The sequence below is a fragment of the Protopterus annectens genome, chromosome 1.part0 (genome assembly GCF_019279795.1).
Source record: "Protopterus annectens isolate FY-2018-M chromosome 1.part0, PAN1.0, whole genome shotgun sequence".
NCBI lineage: Eukaryota > Metazoa > Chordata > Ceratodontiformes > Protopteridae > Protopterus > Protopterus annectens.
In genome coordinates this window covers 122499383-122520048 of record NC_056725.1, presented here as the reverse complement: position 1 = coordinate 122520048, position 20666 = coordinate 122499383, and the positions used below count along the sequence as shown (strand labels likewise).

At 38.7% G+C, this 20666-nt stretch overlaps 1 protein-coding gene across 2 annotated transcripts in view; it reads right to left on the bottom strand.

Moving 5' to 3' along the window:
- Positions 1-20666, bottom strand: part of ESR1 (estrogen receptor 1) — a 1085149-nt gene that overhangs the window by 214037 nt on the left and 850446 nt on the right. For both annotated transcript variants that reach the window (XM_044088946.1, XM_044088885.1), the window contains exon 5: positions 5267-5405. In XM_044088946.1, the coding sequence (XP_043944881.1) occupies positions 5267-5405 (139 nt within the window). The remainder of the gene's footprint in view (positions 1-5266; positions 5406-20666) is intronic.

Below are 20666 nucleotides of genomic sequence, written 5' to 3'. Positions count from 1 at the left end.
AGTGGCGTGCCACAGGGTTCTGTCCTGGGACAACTCTTGTTCGGTATATACTTTACAGGCAAGCGTGGAGGACTATGACTCACCAAGTTCGCACGACTGCAAACTGGGCCATAATCAACTCTCCAGCTGACACAAACATCCTTCAAAAGGTCTCACAGAGACAGATAACTGGTGCCAGCACCATGGTTTAAAGCTAAATGCCAAAAATGTATAGTCATACCCTTTGGCAAAACAAAATGCCCACAAATTACCACATAGGCGGAAACCCATTAAGCACAGAGAAAGTTATTAGGGACCTGGGGACCCAAGTTGATAGCAATCTCTCCTTTGAAAACCACATTGCCAAAGTGGTTAGAAAGACCTTCTACATAGCCCACCTCATCACGAAGGGTTTCACATCTAGATCAAGAGAGGTAATCGTGCCCTTTATTCATCCCTCATCAGGCCCATCATAGAATACAATGCCCCTTTTCGGATGTACCTTACCCGACACCTGCAGCAATTAGAAAGACCCCAAAAGTATCTCACCAAGAGGATCAAGGGTCTCAAACAGATGCCATATGCTGCTCGGTTAAAAAAAACTCCAGCTCTACTCAGTTGCATACCGCCTACTTCAAAGCGATCTATGCCTGACATACAAAGCTATGTCAAATCCAGAATTAATGGACATGCTCCACCTCAGTAAATCTAAATCCCTTAGAACCACACGCTTGAGGGACTTGAACTTCAGCACAGAAATAAATAGAACTTGCTGGAGGGACAGGTTCATAACCCAGAGGCTCCCTTCGCTCTGGAATAGAATTCCAGTTCATGTGAGGCAGAGCACCTCACTGAATCTCTTCAAGAGGAATCTCGATAAGTGGATGGGGGATCGTAGGTTTGTCCCAGGGATTACTCCCGTGTCACTATTAGACAGAGGCACAGTAAACTAAACCTTAAAAAGGGCACAGTATACTCAAATCAAGGGGTGGCGTAAGCCATACAGAATCGGGCTAGGCTTATAATTGCCCCAGGGCAGATAGCCTAGTATGAACCTATGAACCTATGAACCTATGATTTTCCTTGTATTGCTGCACTGTCTCAGCAGACTCTCATACCTTTGACTGTCTGGATTTTATAGTAAAAAAAAAAAAGAAAAAGAAAAAGAAATGGAGATTCTTTTTTCTCCATTGCTTCTGTTGAATAACACTGATGTACTGTGGAAGTATGGGAATGTACGTCACATACACATGCACAGCACGTCAACAAAAGCTGAAGAATAAAAAACAATGTGAAGGAACACTAAGGCGCCATATACAAAGACATTATTTAAGAAACGTGATCAATTTCTTTCTTAAATAAGTTAATTTTATAATAGCAATGACTGACTCGTGGATTTGGGTATAAGAAGATTTACCCATGGTTGGCTTTGTTTAAGAACTCAGATTTTGCCCTTGTTATCAAACCATGCCAACTGTGGGTAAATCCTCATATACTCACACCCACTCACTGATTTTTGCTAAAATACAGTATATATATATATATATATATATATATATATATATATATATATATATATATATATATATATATCTACTATGAAAACTACTGCAATTAGCAGTTAGTAATCACTGGTCCACTGGTCCTTTTGTTCTTTCTCAGTATGTATATGTATGTATCAGGAGGGGACAGTTATAAACAATCTGTCATGCAAGTGATCTGACACCTTGCTAAAGAAGCAGAGTGAAGACAGAGGCAGCATTTTTTGATAAGAAGACAAGGAATTGCAACATCAAAAGCCTTGGATAGGTCAGTGAAGGTGGCTGTAGTCAGGTAGCCAGCTTCCACTGACTTGTAAAGTGAGTCAGCTATGATAAGAAGAGCATTGTTGATGCTGTAGCCTTTTATGTAGACATATTGGTGGGTCAGGAGAAGGCCATAGGGTTCTGTGTCACATCTTTGAATTGACACCTTTTTCTGGGACTTTTGCCAGAAGAGATAGTAAAACTATAGACCAAAAAGAGCCTGGCATCAAGGTGGAGGATAATCTAGATCTAGGACTAATAGTGGCTATTTTCCAGATGTCAGGAAGTATGTCGTTAGGCAGTGATGTACTGAAAATGTGTTATGGAGGTAGTATAACAAAGGTGTCACACTCTGTAATGAATTCAGGGAAAAGAACAAAAATATCAGAAAACGATATCCACAAAGACCAAAACTATGCTTTTTTTAACTCCACAGAAAAACCACTAAGCACCTGACTCTTTTAACTTTCTTTGACCTACACAGCCATTCTATAGAGACAACCAATACCTTCAAATACCTAGGACTATGATTTGATCAGTTACTAAACTTCCATTTCCACATAGATAAAGTGAGATCCAAAATATACCTCCCTACTCTTCTGGGACAAAATGATTACCCTTTGCTGTTACAACCAACCAACCAACCAACCAACCAACCAACCAACCAACCAACCAACCAACCAACCAACCAACCAAAACAACAACCAACCAGCCAACCAACCAAAGTAGCCTTTGGAAAAGGAGTTCTCCTTTCCAAACTTGAATATGGGCTCCCAATTTGTGGTGCTGCCTCCAAGCAAAACATTGCCACACCCAGACTATCCCTAACAGCATTTGCCAATTCACTGCAAACTCACCTCTCTGTGAGCATCACTGTGTCACCCTAGAAAAAGCCAAATGGCTACAAATAAAACAAGGATCTAAGCTACTTTTGGGACCCTGACTCTACAAATTACTCCATCTCTACAAGTTTACTTTCCTTGCAGATATACTTCATGAAAACAAACTGCTCATACAACCTGATACACTAATTACAACCCACACCAACTTTCATCACCCCTAGAACTAAATTCCACATCACTGCACATGCTTTTTCCTCTCAGACACCTACTCTTTGGCAAGCTTGCCCCATCGACATTAAGGAAACCAACACATATTCCAAATTTGGAATGCTACTCAAAAAGCACTTCTTCATCCAAGCCAAATGTTCCTGCTTCAACACAGCACACATTACCCAATCTATCTCCTTTCTGAGTTTATTCTCCTCTCCCAAGATTCACTGAAAATTGACCCACTTTAGAAAGTAATGTATATATTGTACATTATACTCTAATTGTATATTGCAATGTGCTTCTTTTCTAGAATATACACATTTTTTATGTAATTAGACTGAATTACTCTGTTATTGCTTACATTTTTGTTTTTTCTGTTTGTGAAACATTTTGTATTTCATCTAGGCTGAAACTGGTCAATTCTGATCAGTGTACCACCTGTTAGACAAATATCAATCAATCAATAAATAACTAACTAGTAATGTCTTTCGGCTTTTCCCAGTTAGGGGTTGCCACAGTGGATCACTGGTCTGCTTATGATTGGCCGTGGATTTTTATGGTGTCAAGTTGTCAGCCCGGCACCTAACCTTCAAAGAAGGCAAACCCACTCATGCACGCACATACCTGCATGTCGTTAAGGTTCACTCGACCATGGGAAGGATGTGCAGACTCTGCACAGAAGGCGCTCCAGCCAAGAATCAAACTGGACAGCCTCTTGCTGTGAGGCAACAATGCTAAATAAATAAATACATAAGTACATACATAAACTGCCTGTCTGCATTTGTGAAAATATTGATCCATTTATCTATGAAAGAGTCAGCAGTTTAAACTGGAAATAATTAACCAAACCAATGTGAGTTTAGTAAAGGCAATTAATGTAGAGATGGAAGGGACCGTTAAGTAAGATGAGAAATATTGTAAATATTCATATGCCTTAAATTTTGTACTGATTTTTTGGTTGCTCACTGAAGCAATTTGGATCTGGAGAGGCTGTAAAAGGATTTAATTTCTCTCCAGAATCATCCAGGATTTCTAAGAAGTGCTCATTTTTTTTAAGGTTGCTTGCTATCGCTTTGTTTGGCATATATTCACAATAATTTGTGAGAAAACAGTAATACTAATAGATAATTGCATTGCAGATTACCTGTAGTTACACCTGAGATTCTGACTATGACATGCCATAGTTCCAATAGTGCTGTTCTTAAAACAGTTAGGTGTCAGGTTACATTTCATATAACACAAAGAGAAATCAATCTATCTTAAATAAGCTATGTCTTATTTTGGTCTAGAGGGAAACCAAAATAGCATTTATGATTCAAGTCATGACCTACATGATATTTTAAACCATTTACATGGCCTTATAGTAAGCAAACTATCATTTTGTTTCTTTCTCAAACAATGCCTGCTTTACATGAAATAAAACGGCTACTATGACATCCTGACATACATTTTAACTGTCCAAAAATTTACAGAATGTCCAAATGTTTGCCTCATATTTTTGGTCTGTCTTTTGTAAAATTTGTGGTTTTCTGGCAAATCGTTGAGGATGGAAGTCACTAAATAATGACAATCATTTGAGCTTCAGACTTCAAATCTTTCAGAAAATGCATTGCTAATGGATAACCCATTATTGCATCAACTTTCTAAGCTTATAAGAGCAATATTTAAAATCTGCCCCTATTTTTAGGCCTTTATCCCCCATTATTTTCGGCATTGTTCAGATTTCCTGCTATAAGAGGTTGAGGGTTCTGCATCCTGACATTTTATCATCTTTGCTTTCAGACTGGTTATTCTATCATTTATGTTGTGATCATAATAATACACAATGCATAACTATTAATGTATTTTAAGAGATTTACTCTGTTGCATATCGCCTACTCAGAGGTGATCTCTGCCTAACATACAGTGCTATGTCAAACCCAGAGCTGTTGGACATGCTTCACATAAAGAAATCCCAATACCTCCGAGCTACACGCTCTAGGGACCTAAACCTTGTCACGACAATAAACAGAATATCCTGGAGGGATAGATTCCTGTCCCAGAGACTTCCCATACTCTGGAACAAACTACCTATCTATATCAAACAAAGCTCCTCATTAGCACTCTTCAAGAAAAATCTTGATGATTGGATGGGTAATAGGAAATTCACTCTGGGGATCACGTCTGTGGCTCTGCTTGACAGGGGCACAGGAAAATAATTTTCTTGGGTGGCAAAACCAGGGTACTGTTTGGCTAGGCTTATATAGGCCCTAGGGCCAGTAGCCTAGTACCTACCTATAAACCTATGAACCTATTATCTTTACTGAAATCCAAGTCATTTATAGCATAATGATATGTACAAAATTAGAATGCCATTATTTCTGCAAGCCTCTGAATGACATTTGCAAGCATTAAACTCAACAATAGAACTTGCACATCATAATTACTGACCTGTCAAGTATTAGGTCTGGTGCAAACATCAGTTTCCCAGAGTGACCAAGTGATCGCCAGACTAATCCGATCATCAAAATTTCTAACCAGCAGCCTTCTAAGAGTTGTACTTGATCCTGCAGTGACAAATCCACAAAACCTAAAAAGTGAAAAATATGCCATGAATGTTCATTCAAAATCCATGTGAATAATGTACAAATGTTTCTTTTTATAAATGTTTTTAGTCCCTGTGAGTGTATCATGTACCATTTCTGAAGAAGGTGCGGAATCAATCTGTAAAACACTCCGAATGTAACATAATAATATTCATAACATTGATAATGTTCATTTAATATACATTGTGTCGGGCAGTAACCATGCAGTTAAACAGGAAATGAGTTGAAATGAGTTGAAATTATGTCACTTTACTTCCTGTCGTATAAAATGATACATGTAAACCAAAAGAATTAAACATTACTACCTAAAAATGATGGCAGCATTTTTACATTTTGCTGCATTGTAATGTCCATGTACAGACTATCCTTTAAAAAGAGTCAGTTTCCTAAAGTTTCAAATAAGTCAGGAAACAGAACTCTTTAAGTATATTTCTAACAAAGTCTGCTCTTTTACAAAATAGCTTTTGATTTAATGATAATTCACACAGAATGTTTTTCCAAACTGCTTGGAGACCAAAATATTTCCTGGGGGGAGGGGAAGTAGGGGTCTATATTAGATCACCGAACGCTTAAAAAAGCAAACGGTGATTAATTGACCCTATGTAAATAAAAGTTTAAAATCTCAAACTGTTAGAACAGTGATTTTTTTTCCTAGGGAAAAAAATTGCTGTCCCAAAACACATGCACGCAACACAAGCACACTAAACAAACAGCAATCCACACACATACACCTAAAATCTTACACCTAACCCTACACTAAACTATACACACACCACTAACTATCCACTTACCTTAACCCAAACCCTAATCCTAAGGTCCATCAATATCGCATACTCACCTCACCCGGTCCCTAACCCTAACTCACCTAACCGGCCCTAACCCTCACATCCACACAATCACACACATACCTAACCCGTGCCCTAACCCTAACTCACCTAACCCGTCCTAACCCTCACATCCACACAATCGCACACTTACCTGAGCCTGACCTGTAACTTTCCACCACAGCACTGAAAATACTGAAGCAACAGAAAAGGACAACCAAATTCTTTCCCTAGTAAAAAATTAGTTTTTCTGTTGCTTCGATATTTTAAGCCTTCGCTGCATAGGGTTCAATATTAGAACATTCGAAGGTTTGCAACCTCGATGTTCTAATATAGACCCAGAAGTGGGACTGGGTAATATGAATTCTCAAACCACCAGGTGATGGAAGGCTTTCACCTACACACAAATCAGCATCAGAATGTTAGATTTCTTCAAAGTTTTTTTTTTTGTCCAATGAGTAGAGGCATTACCTTTTTGCTTTTCAGGTGTATTCCCCTAAGGACGTACTCTTGCATTTTATTTAGTACTGACACTGCACTCCCACTCTACTCCTGACTATCCCCTCCAGGTATGAGCAGAACTCCACCTCCATTGCCATCAGTTGTACTCCTTCAACTGACAATTTACATCTGGTCTCTGGTGACCCAAGTCCTGGGCTTTGTGTTTGTTTGCATTGACCCTCAACCTTCACCTTTCTGTGCAGATGGTCTGACTTTCCATATATATAGCCTTTGGTACCCTTTCCTAAACTCTGCAGTACTGCATCAGTCATTGCCAATTAGAGACATGCATGAATCAAACAGTTCTTTTGGTTCTGTCTGACACATGGCCTATCAATCTTCTGCAGGATGTAAAATCAGTCAATTGTTTTTGTCTGATTAGTTCCTGAAATGTTGTTTCTAAAATGTCTGGATTCAAACAAAATGCATGTTCTCTTTTGCCTCAGACATGCCCAAAAAAAGGAAGAAAAAAGATTGGACTCGCTCCTACAAGACAACAACACCCCTTTTCTCTTTTTGCTCTTTTGTCTGTTCATTACACCTTTGTTCATAACCATGAATAGTCCATCTCTGATCTATTCCTATGCCTTGTTTACTCTATGAATTTGTTCCCAGTTTCTTAACTCATCTTTGACCCTATCCCATGTCTTTTAAAATCCCATGCCATTGTCTTTGCCTTTCTCTACTTACTGTCTCCTTAGAGCCTCACAGTTGCATTATCTCTGTTGTCTTATATTACATTCAGCTGGACATCAGTTACCCCTGCTGTGTTGGTTAGGGCCACATCTAATTGGTATAACTCTGCATGAGTTGGCTGGATGTGTCATGGTTCAATAATTTAATCAGCTCCTGCTCTTTCTTTTACTTAATGCTAGGAATCTCCCACTTTGCTTTAGCTGTTTGATAATCCCTGTAGGTTTTACTCTCTTTATCCCTTGCTAGTCTTTTATCTCTCCTCCATTTCCTCATCCTCTCACTATGATGTATCTGGGGATTATACACTGCATCAGCCTATCATTCCATCCCTTTTCCTATAATAACTGTCATAGGGTACTTAACATAGCTTCTAACCCTGCCCACTTCTTACCCCTTCCTTGGTTTGCTGCTCCTCTTCCCCTCTGATCTCACATTTGTTGCTCTAACCATATCTGTCCCTTCTATATCATTCATGAACAAGCTATAATAAGGAACCTATAGGATCTACATGTTCTTGTAACTTTGTATTGTCATTTTCATGATATCACTTGCATTCCTTTCCTCTCATGCATCTGTGCTTAGTGTTTACCTTGCATAGGATGATAGCCCCCGGTAATGAGGGGTGGGGTTCATTCTAAACTTACAAGTTCTGGGGCATGCACTGACAGATATTTTAATCCTTAACTTGTTTGCTTCTATAGTACCTATAGTACCTTCTATATTAGCTTTGGGTATAACTCCTCTTGGCAGCTACAGCTGCTTATGGTGTCATGACATTGTTTGGAGATACTTTCCTTAATGAAGTTTCTTACCAAACAATAGTAGGCAACATGTGAAGAGGTAGGCTGTGAGGAACAAAACAACATTAAAACTGTTTATCTGAGATGCACTACATTTTTATTTTTACATATTATAAATATTTTCATATTTACATTATTATTGTTGCAAATGAGAGCTACATGTGCAAAATGTGGCTGCACTGGAGATGTCAATAGTTGTTTGTTTAGCATTCTGAAAATAAGGAAATATTACATTATTTTCATTAAATCTGCTACGTACAACTGACTGACAAATAGTACATGGTATCTCTAGAAACCTTAGGTGATGCTATCGAAAATTGCCATTAAACCTGTTAGCATTGCAAGTTGTTTACACTGTTAATTGCAGATTCTTCCACCATAGTTTACATTCTTTGCCTACCTGAAAAAAAAACACCAAGAACTTAAGTCTGGCTAAAGAAAATGATAGAAATACTATATGTATAGACTTCTTAGGGGAGACTTGTGCCTTGCCTACAGAGCAATCCAAAACCCAAGCCTAATGAACGTGCTGCATATCCACAAATCAAATGGGACTAGAGCTACCGTTCCAGAGACCGAATTGTGGCCTGCGACTTAAATAGAACATGCTGGAGGGACAGAGTTATCTCCCAGTGACTGCCACATCTTTGGAACAGGCTACCAACTCATGTGAAACAGCACACCTCTATGACACTGTTCAAGAGGAACCTGGATGAGTGGATTGGGGACCATAAATTCTTACCAGGGATAGTGCCCACAACCCTCCTGGACATGGGTAGTCATCACTAAATGTAGTCCTGGGTATTGACTAACATTTCTATGGTATTACATTGGGATGAAACAGCCAGGCTTAAAATGGCCTCTGGGTCAATAGCCTAATAATCTTCTATGATCCTATGATCCTATATCTAGGCTGTATAGTTTCTAATACGTGCATTATTTTTGCAAAAATCTACAGATAATATAAAATTAGATTTTTTACCATAATAATGTATTACTATATTTATATTACGACTTTGAATGAGTTCACTTTTTTCATCATAAAGAATAGTTTTGCTGCAAAATGGGGTTTATACTTTTTACATGGCATTTACTGAAGATATTTATATTTCCTGTGCTTTTGTTTTTAAACCTGATTTAAAAAATGACCAGACTTGTAAGTATGCATTTAGTCCACTGCATGGGTCCAAAGCACTCTTAATGGAGAAGCATTTTTTTAAGGGCCTATATTAAATTGTTGACAGCTCACAATGTCGACTCTGAAATGTTCAACACCAAAATGTCGAACTATGAAAATAGCGAACAGCCATATAACCGATTTCTTTCTGTTGTAAAGAAATTGTTTGGCCAAACAAGAATGGCACACATAAACAAATATATTTAAGTGGGGGGCTTTGCCCCCCACACTCCCCAATATGGGGGGTTGTGCCCCCCATACACCCCCTAAGTAAATATTCTAACTCTGAGACTGCACTATACTCATGGAAAGGGCAGGTATCAGGGAACGGTCAATCGATTTCTTTCCATTAAAAAGAAATCGGTTATATGGCCGTTCGCTATTTTCATAGTTCTACATTTTGGTGTCAGACATTTCAGAGTCATCATTGTGAGCTGTCGACAATTTAATATAGACCCTTTTTTAAGACCTAGGGAATAGGTATTGCCCACACTAAGCAGCCTGTGTCCTTTCTTCCCTCTCTATTCTTCTTGTTTATGATGACCTCTTCACATCTCCCTGACATGTTGTAGTACATCCAGGGTCATATCATGGCAAACCCTGCACAGCTGATAGATATTTATGAGGTATCACCTTACATTATTGCAGTTCAAGTAATGGGATGGGGAACAGGTAAGGCAGAAAAACAATCAACAATTCCCTACGGCTACAAGTATGACACTGCACTGGAATGCCTTAAACACCTATCAAATTACAGGAAAAAATATCAGATCAGATCTGGAGGTCAGGAGTGACTCCTGCCATCTGAGATCAAGAAGAGACACCAGAGGAAACTGATGGTCTGCTATTTGGGATGAAAATACAGATAAACATTGATTGTTTTCAAATAGCAGTAACTTTAACCAAGAAAAGTTAATGGCATATGGCTTACTTACTAGTAGGAAACTGATCACAGTCTTTTACAAAGTGTAACATTAAGGTATCTTGAAACCTGATTAACGAAAAAATGAAAAACCATTTCACTATATCTGGTCTGGTTAAATGTAGACCGAAAGAAAGGCTAGTTGGTCAAATGATTTTGTATTGTAATTGTGCAAGTTTATGTGACATTAGGATTCACTTTGGAACTAGGCTGGGTGAGTTTAGGCTTGTCTTGGAAATTATTGCAGACTAAGTTGGGGTAGAGGAGGTTGTTTAGGGTCCGGATTAAATCAAGAGTTAAACGTATGTAACTTCTCTTGTGTGTGTGTGTGTGTGTGTGTGTGTGTGTGTGTGTGTGTGTGTGTGTGTGTGTGTGTGTGTGTGTGTGTGTGTGTGTGTGTGTGTGTGTGTGTGCTTGTGCACATGTCTGTGTACAGGGGAATTGCCTCAGTAGAAACTGTGTTTGTAATTATGTATATGTATGTATGTATTGTGTATTTTCAATAAAATATTTTTTCAATTTTTAAATTTTGTTGTTTTTGACTCTGTACTAGATGCTTTAGTCTTTTGTGTAGTAATGTTCAGAGATATGTAAGGGGACCAGCACTTACTGCAAAATTCTGTAAGTAGTAAAAAGTCAAGATAATTTTACTTGCAAACACTACCAGATGATGTACAAATCTCTGGTTATTTGGCACTTGGCCCTCAACAGGATAAATAACACACATCAAAATATGTTGCAGTACACAGTGACAGAGTCTTCTTAATGGAACAGAACAAGCTTATTTTGACTCTTCCTATCTGTAGCTGAAACCTGTGATTTACGGTAGTAGTACATTGGAATACACAAGCACTTCTAGGGAATTAAGGAAAGTGGTTGTTGCATCAATACCTTTTACAAATACTAAAAACAGTTTTAGTAAAATATACATATATTTATAGCTAATTATTTGCATTAATATGGATGTAAAAGCCACTTAGTAATTCTGTATTCTTTTATTAGTTTGTCACTGCAGGAAGGAGTTACCAATGGTAACATTAGACTAATGTTTAACTACACACACAGACACACACTCATATGTAGTATGTAAAGGTTACAAGTTGGGTCAGGAATGGGCACTCTAACCATAATATTTATTTCCTAAGTGCCTTCTCACTCCACGCTTACTATCTCATGCTCCCAGCTTGAGGATGGCCGCTATCTAGAAGTATATTAAGAAAAGATTGCTCGCTTTGATGTCAAGCAGTGTAGACTTTGATTAGCTATCCAAAAGGGTCGTCATACAGGAAGCCATGGAGATGGTTTCTGCCCTCACTAGCATTTGTAGAGATTAGCAATAAAGGTATTTCTTTTAGGGCATTTCTGCATCTCTGATGGCTGGTGTGAGCACCTGCAACACCACAGAGGTAATATGCTCTCCCTGTGCATGTGTTTACTTGGATATCCATGCAAATGAGGGCTTCCACCACTGACTTTGTAGTACAAAACCTACTTCCCTCATAAAGGTAATTTCAGTGCTTTGCAAGTTTCCTCCTGCTTGGTGGAGGTTGGGCCACTGGAACTACTATTTAAGTATGGAGTTCAAAGGCCTGACATGTTCAGCACTTGAGCTCACTTTCTCCCCAAAACACCAAATTGTAAACAATTTCAAACATCTAAAGTTTTTATGTTTTTTTTTTTTTTTCTTAGCATTTAGCTGAAGCTTCAGATACTTGAATCCTGAAGAAATGTCCTGGAAGCATTTTCGTCACATGGTATTAATTTGCTTAAATGTGCTTAAGTTTTACAGTTCTCTTTTCATGACTGTCTGTGGAACTATATTTTCAAGAGAGTTCTTCCACTTCTGTCATTGGTCCCTGGTGCAGACTGTGACTTTGCATACCTTTAAACAGTTTGAACAGATACAGTGTACTCAGGACTGCTCAACAAACTGTTGAAGTAGGGCTATTCTCACCCTTCCCAAATGCAAATAGTCATTTTCATATCAGTTTTAGCCATGCAAAGATGTAATCTCTTCCAAACTGTGTTCCTATAGCTTACTTCATTCTTTGTCGCAGCCAGTGTCCAGTATGTCTGCTACATGGAGATAAAGTTAGAAGGAAAATGGAGTTACTTTATTCATTTATTTATTTATTAGAATTTGTTTATCGGGGTAGAGCACTGATAAGTTCTGACCAATTCCAAGTTTCAAACTGCAATTAGTTAGATGATTACACAAACGGTATACACAGAATGAGGAGATACTAATACAAAATGAAAAGAGGATTAAATATAATATGCACAGCTATTTGGTAAACCTCCAGGTTAGTGAGGTAAAGGAGGAAACAAGAGATGGGTGTTTATGAAAGAATGATCGAGAAGGCACGGGAGAAAGAATGACAGGAAAAGGAAGTACACATTAAGATTAGGTTATGTGTCCAGAGGGATTGCAGCTATGTTTGGCAAGGTCCAATATATGTGATCACAGCATCATAGGAGATTACCAGGCTATCGACACAGAGGTCATTTTAAGCCTAGCCATGTCATTCCAATGTAATACCATAGAAATGCTAGTCAATACCCAAGATTGCATTTAGAGATGACTGCTCATAACCAGGAAGGTTCCGGGGTCTATCCCAAATACGAATTTATGATGCCCCATCCACTTGTCTAGGTTTCTCTTGAACAGTGTCATAGAGGGGCTCTGTTTCACATGAATTGGTAGCCTGTTCCAAAGATGTGGCAGTCGCTGGGAAATAAATCTGTCCCTCCATCATGTCCTATGTAAGTTCAGGCTATATTTAGGTCCCTGGAATGGGTAGCCCTAGTCCCATTTGATTTACGGATATGCAGCAAGTTCATTAGGTTTGGGTCTTGGATTGCTCTGTAGGCCAGGCATAAGCCTCCCCTAATAAATCTATATGATATGGAGTATAGTGATAGGGACTTTAGTCAGTCTGTGTATGGCACATGCTGGAGCCCCTTCATGTTCTTTGTTAGAAACCTCTGAGGTCTCTCTAATTGTTGCAGGTGCAGGTACAGTACATGCCAAATGGGGCATTATACTCAATTATGGGCTGGATAAGTGCCAAGTATAGGGGGTTATAACTTTTTTGCTCTTGAGGGGGATAACTGTGCTAATCAAGTGTGCTACAGAGAAAGCTTTCCTTACTACAGTAGACACATTGTGGTCAAATTTATGGTTGTAGTCAACTTGTGATCCCAGGTCCCTTACTGCTTCATGGGTACTTAGGATATTGTTATTGATTTGATAGTGTGAAGGGACATTGTTTGTGCTGAAGGGAATGATGATGCATTTCTTTGCAATCAGTTTGAGACCATGACTACTACACCAGTCGTTGTTCTGCATGAGACCCTCCTGAAGTATATTGACATAATTTGGGGATTCAATGATTGCACCTAGTCTGCAGTCATCTTCAAACTTGGTCAGCCACAACCCCTTAGTTTTGACCTGAACGTCTTAGAATTATATAAAAAAAAACTGCAGGTGGCCCAGCACTGACCCCTGTGGCACCCCACTGGTAACAGGTCTGACGGATGATGTGGAGTCAACCACTTTTATAGTGTGTGTCCGGTTTGTGAGCCAGTTGTCAGCCCATCTTACAATGAAGAGTTTACATTCCAGTTTGCTAAGCTTATGTTAGCAGACCTTGGAATGTGTCTTTAATATCAGGAAGCAGGGATTCCCACAGTATGGGGCCAAGAACACAGTATGCATGGTTGGAGGTATGGAGCTTGGTTTCTGAGGTTTGCTAAAGAGGTTGAGAGTGACTAAGATTTCTAAGGTTACAGTAGTTTTGAAGTTAGGGGAGAAGTAAATAATTTAGAAGCTTGTACAATTGTGGAACAGGTTTGTTCTGTGTTTCACAGGTAGACATTTAGGTTTTCGTAAAGTAATGTAGTAGTGTTCTTTCTTAGGACAGTGAGTGATGAATCTTCAGATTTTGTTTGAGATGGTTTGTAAGACAGTAGAGGTTGCTGAACCAAGATGCAGGCTGTATCCAAGGTCTGGGAGGAGGATACCTTTCCAAATTACAGATGTGGCTGAGTAGGAGAGAAGAGGAACTATTTCTTGTACCCAGCAAAGGAGGGAGTTAATCTTTTCACATGTAAGATCAAAGTAAATTGAAGGTGAGAGATGGGTCAAACTAAAGGCCAAGATACATAAAGCTGCAAACTTGTTCTAATGGGGGTGTTGATGTGGTTAGCTATTACTAGAGATAGCAAACAGTGTGACTTTAGTCCTTGATGAGATCAGTATAAGGATTTTATTGTCAACTGATTCAGAAAGGGTCTGGAAATTTGACTGTAGGTCCTGTTTTAGAGATGACAGTGAATGCTTAGAGTGGTAGAGAGCCATGTCATCTGCATATAACGGTAGAAGAAAAGTGCCCACAAATTACCACATAGGTGGTAATCCATTAAGTACAGAAGAAGTAATTAGGGACCTGGGGACCCAAGTTGATAGCAATCTCTCATTTGACAACCACGTGGCCAAAGTGGTTAGAAAAACATTTTATATAGCCCACCTAATCATGAAGGGATTCACATCTAGATCAGGGGGAAGTCATCGCGTTTTACTTATCCATCCCTCATCAGGCCCTTAATTAGATGCCCCTTTGGATGTACCTTCCAGACACCTGCAGCAATTTGAAAGACCCAAAGTACCTCACAAAAGAGGATCAAGAGGCAAAAGATGCCATATGCAAAGCCGTTAAAAAAAGAAAATCTCTCTGCTCAGTGGCATGCCTGTGTTCCAGAAGCGAACTGTGCCTGCTCTCTAAGTCATCCCCATCCGGAATTAATGGACATGCTGCACCCAAATCAAATCCAATACTGCCCGAGATGCATGAGAACCTTCATGCAAAATCCCCAAATAGATGAAACATGCTGGAGGGACAGATTCATAACCCAGAGGCTCCCCACTCTGGAATAAAATCCCAGTCCAGGTTAGGCAGAGTCCTCCTCATCTCTCTCTCTTCTTGAAATCTTGATGAGGATGGGAGGATTATGGGGTTTACCTTCTGTGACTTCTGTGTCACTGTTAGACAGGCACAGTATCATACCAACCAAAAAAAAAAATAGCAAAATTAAATTAAAAAAGGTGCAAAAAAGCCAAACACATTCTGGCTAGGCTTATGGCTATAGGGCAGATAGAAGAAGGTGTGGAAATTCTAGTGTAAGTTTGTTAATGCAGAATGAGAAAATCAATGGGGTAAGAATGGAGCCTTGATGGACACCTTTGGAAACTGGGTAAGAATTGGACCTAGTGAAGTTGTATTTGACAGAATAATGTTGATTTGACAGCTAGCTGTGGAAGCATGGTATGGCACCTGTACTAATACCTAGCTCTGTGAGGTGGTCTAAGAGTGCAGTGTGACTAAGTCAAAGGCCCTGATGAGGCCTTTAGATATGGCTCCGGACAGCATTCCTTTGTCCATGACCTGAGAATGTTGCCTGTAAGTAACCAGTGAGCAGTAGAGCTGCTGCATCCTATTTCTGTGAGAGGATTTTGTATTTGCTGATGGAGTCAGTGAGTTTGAGGAAGATAATTATTTTTTCAAGGCCCTAGCAGAGGGTTGGTAAGATAGAGACTGGGCAAAGAAGGAGGGATGTGTAGGATTTTTTTAATGTGGGGTGATGTTTGCTGATACTGGGTATGCTGATGTTGGTGAGGCAGATGTTACAGATGTGTTGCAGATATTTTGCAATGAAAGCCTGACAGTAGTGGATAAACCATGGTTGGAGGTCATCAGTGCTAGGGGATCCAGCAGGCTGAATCTGGTCCAGGGGTGAGATGAAGTCTTTGGACCAGATTTGTTTGAAGTGGAATACTGGGCTGTAGAGTGGTGGTGATGGGAAGTGAGTGGAATCTAGAAAGGGCAGATTGGCGGAACTGTGGATGCCACTAAAGTGTTTGAAGAAATCTACAGTAGAGAGGGAGGAAGTGGTATGCTGGGCAGTGTTGGGAAGATTCCGACCAGAAAGATTATTGATTTCCTTCCAGAATTTTTTAGAACTGTATTTAAGTGAGTTTTGCACATGTAACACAGATTGACTTTTGTTGTCTTCTAATTGCTTTTTTATCAAGTTTGTGTAGTTTGGTGAAGTGGTCTCTGTTTCAAGTTGAAGGGTTAGCTTTGTAGTTATGCCAGGCCTCGTTGATTAATTTGAGCAGTATTTTGAATTCTTAGGTGAGACATTGTTTGGGATTATATTTATATAATCTGGTAATTATGGGACAGTATGTTTCTTCTAAATATGGTAAGAGATTTGTGAGGAGTTGAAGCTGAGCAGTTTAGTTAGGGGCCTTTGGAGTTAAGGAAATGTGCCAATCCTGAGATAAGAGTCACAATTTAATGATGACAATGTTGGTATAAGACTTTGATCTGAAGTAGATAAGTTGAAAGGGAGGCTGGGGGGAAGGACGTAAGAGAAAGAGATGAGGCATTGATTGTGTATTGAAGGGGGTGAAATGCAATGTTGGAGAATGTGTAGGGTCTATGATGAGATCAGTTTACAAGTGGTATAATGGCTTTAGGTTGTCTGGAGGGTTGTGAAACAAGCTGTGTTTATTCTAGGTCAATAAGTAGTAAGATACATCTCTAGGAATGGAGCTTGGCAAATCACATCTTAAAGTCACCTAAGATTAGAATGTTTTTGTTAGTGTTTGAGTCAGGGTGAGTAATTTCTTTGATGATATTTTTTAATTTGTCTAAAGTGGTTGGAGGGGGAAACTATGCAAATACTATCTGCAAGGAAGTTCTGTTTAAGGGGTACATTTCTGCTAGGAATCAGTTTGGGGAGGTCCAGAACTGGATTTAGATTGTTTAAGTAGAGTTGCTGGCAGGTAAGAGTTGTACAGATATACTACATGTCTGCCCTTTTGTCAACAGTTTTATTAAGTAGTTATTAGCAGGAAAGAGGTGCTGGAGGGAGGGAGGGGTTGTACAGTTTGAGCCAAGTCTCAGTAATGGCTAGAATGCCTGGATTAAATAGTGGAATTAAGACATTGACCTGGTTGGTTTTATTTGCAATGGTTTTGGAATTAATAAGGTGGCTTGAAAGGGATGGTGGTACAGGATTGCTCTTATGTTGCATCGTACCTTTCCTTTTACAGGAATGAACTTTACAAAGGCTGATAACAAAACTGTTAGCCATCTTTTCCACTGGTGCACTGTCATCACTTTGGAGGCAGCAGTAACAACCATGGTTACCTTTAATCAGCCCAGCCAGGAGTGTGTCAGGCCCAGTGGTGACTTGATTTTTTAAGGTTCATTTATTTACAGTCTGTCCCTTGTTTCTTTGTGGTATTACTTTCCAATATGGCTTGTGGTATTACTTTCCAATATGGCTTGTCGACTTACATCTTGGCAAGGAACCAGTTCACTAAGCATAACTGTCTGGGAGTTCAACCCAATAAATATTTAAATGCAAGCAGTACTCCTTGTTGCCTGCATGCAGGGGACACGCCCTCAAACTCCCAACCACAGTCACACCAACACAAAGAAAATCAAAACCATGACAACAAATGAGTCACTGTTGGTGCACACTTACAAACTGCATTGGCTTTGTTTTCCATAGAAAATAGTGATTGGGGGATTTAACCTCAACAAGTTGAATTTGACTGGGTAGATCCTCATAGACTTCACATATGCTGAGGTGTAAGGAATCCATGATATTCAAATGAGACCACTTACATTTGTGTTTGATGGATCTCAGATTTTATTTATTTATTTAACATGTTAAGCCCACTGGACACAAGACTCTTTTTCAGGGGTGAACTGGGAGCACTGTTTGGGTAAAAGTTGAAAGAGATAAAGCCTTTTTATGTTTGGAAAATGAAACTAAACGTTACTCAGGAAAGTTGTTGAAACAGGGAGAAAATAAAGTAGATTAGTTTACAGTTGTTAATTTATGTGAGGATAATTGCCTATTAATGCAGCAATAGTTTATTACTTTCCAAAGCTGAATACTGAAAATGCCTTGAATTCTTTTTCTCCTGATTAACTAGGATAAATGCAGAAATGAGAATGTAAAAAGTAAAACAAAACCAAAGTAAAAAATGCAGTCAAAGTCCAACTGGATCAGGAGAGAAAGCACCAGCATCCCGGGAAAAAGCATTGTTGGCTATAATACCTGAAGATGGTAAAGATCCCTCAGATCCAGCTTCATATAGGCCAAATTCAATTATAAACCATGATTATTAAGTTCTTATGTCTATAATAGCTAAAAGAATGGCAAAGATATTGCCAGAATTGATAGATATGGATCAATGTGGTTTTGTGGGGAGGCAAACATTTGACAACATTAATATAATAATGGTGATCCAAAGCAATGCAGAATGTAAGAAAATACTGCTGATGTTGGTGGGTCTTGATGGAGAGAAAGCATTCAACAGAATAAGCTGGGATTTTATGAGCAGGGCAATGGAAGCATTTGTATTCTCTGATACAATAATAAGGTTAATTAGAGGATAAATGAGGGGGTATAGGCAAAAAATAAATTGGGATTCGGGTTCCTCTCTAAGTTGTGTATGATCAGATTAATCAGGCTGGGTATTCTCTTTTCCCTTTGTTAGTTTAGAACCATTGGCAAAGAAAACAATGAACTCAGAAATTCAAAGATATAATTGGTATGGTGATAAAGAAAAGTTGACTGTATTTGCAGACAGCATTATTTTCTACCTGATAAAACCAGAAAAGGGCTTTTCAGTGTTATGGAACATTTTGAGACAGTTCCATTTTTTTCAAGATATAAAATGAATGAAGATAAAACTAATACTACAGCTATAAACTATATACCCACCCATGAAATGGTTTGGCAATGTCCATATTCATGGGGACATGATAAAATGACGTATTTCATAGTATGGGTTAAAAAGGAGTTATGGCAGCTAGGATATGTGGGAAGAGACTAAACAAAAGATAATACAAAAACGGAGAAACTGGAAGCTCTTGTTTATGGCTATAAATAGCAAGATACAAGCCATAAAAAGTGTTTAAGTCCCTTTAGTTTTATACAGAGGTCAGGCATATTTTTATAAATGAGAGAAGAAGTTGTGGATAGTAATTAATAAAAACTTTTCTGATAGGGGAAGAGTGCAAAAGTCAAATGGGATAAGTTGATCCTTCCAAAGAAGGGTGGTCAAGGACTACCTGGTTTGAAGGGATATTATTCATAACACATATTCATTCACACATTCATAACACATGCAGGTTGCTACATTCAAGAAATAATGAGTGAGACAGATTTTGGATGCATATCCTTAAGGAGAAAAACAACAGTCATACGTAATAATGTACTCATAAAGCCCCAGAAAGTATTCTAAGAACTAAGCCACCATGAGATGGAGAAATGAGATTATCTTTTACAGCTATAATTAGGGGTATAGAGGCAGAGAAATTAAGGTATTATGAACAAATAATTAAAGAGGAAAAGATAATGGAATGGCAAAAGGCCTAGAAGGCATTTGGATTGCAGGCTAGAGACTGTCTTCCCTATCAGCAATTGCATACCAGAGTATTGGTAAAGGGAATCCTAAGTGAAAGACCTGCACTGTTAGAGCTTTTAGTTGAATCTAGAACAGAAGCTGCTATTAAAAAGGGGATAATTAGTAGGGCATATAAAATATTGCATGATGACTATAGGAATCAATCAGCGGAGGTTAGAAAAGATTGTAAAGAGTGATTTGATAAGCAATTCACAAAGAAAGAAAGAATAGGATGACAAATACATGACTCCCAAATATGCAATAAAGTGTAGAAGATTTAGCATTTTTTCTTGGCAGTGTTTACATAGGTATTTTTATATGCAAGCAGACTCCAAAGTATTTTTTCTCCAGGTAGATGTGATGGGGAAGAAAGAGGTAGCTGGCAGCATATGTTCTGGGAGTGTAATGAGATGTGAGAAGTACTGGGCAAGCAAATGAGTGTAACTAAGAAAATATTTTTTTTTGAGCTGGGATACAGGATCTGCATTGCCTAGACATAGTAAGGCCTTGTTAAGCTTAATTATGGTGGCTGCCAAAAATGTTTTTACTAGAAAATGGAAATCAAAGTCTAAACTAACCATATTTGAAGTAGTGAATATTGTAACAGTGATAAAAGAATGAAAGCTGTGTTTCAGTCTTTGTGGACACTGCCCATGGCCTGGTATAATTGGAATAGAGTTTAACTGATCTGTGCCCCATTACAGCCTGACATTACTCAGTAGTGGAGATCAAAGCTTCTTAGAGGAAGCCTAGCTTCAGATTCAGAACCTTCTTCTAAAGCCATCCTTATTTATATGGCAGCAAAATCCATACTGCATTCATTTGATAATAA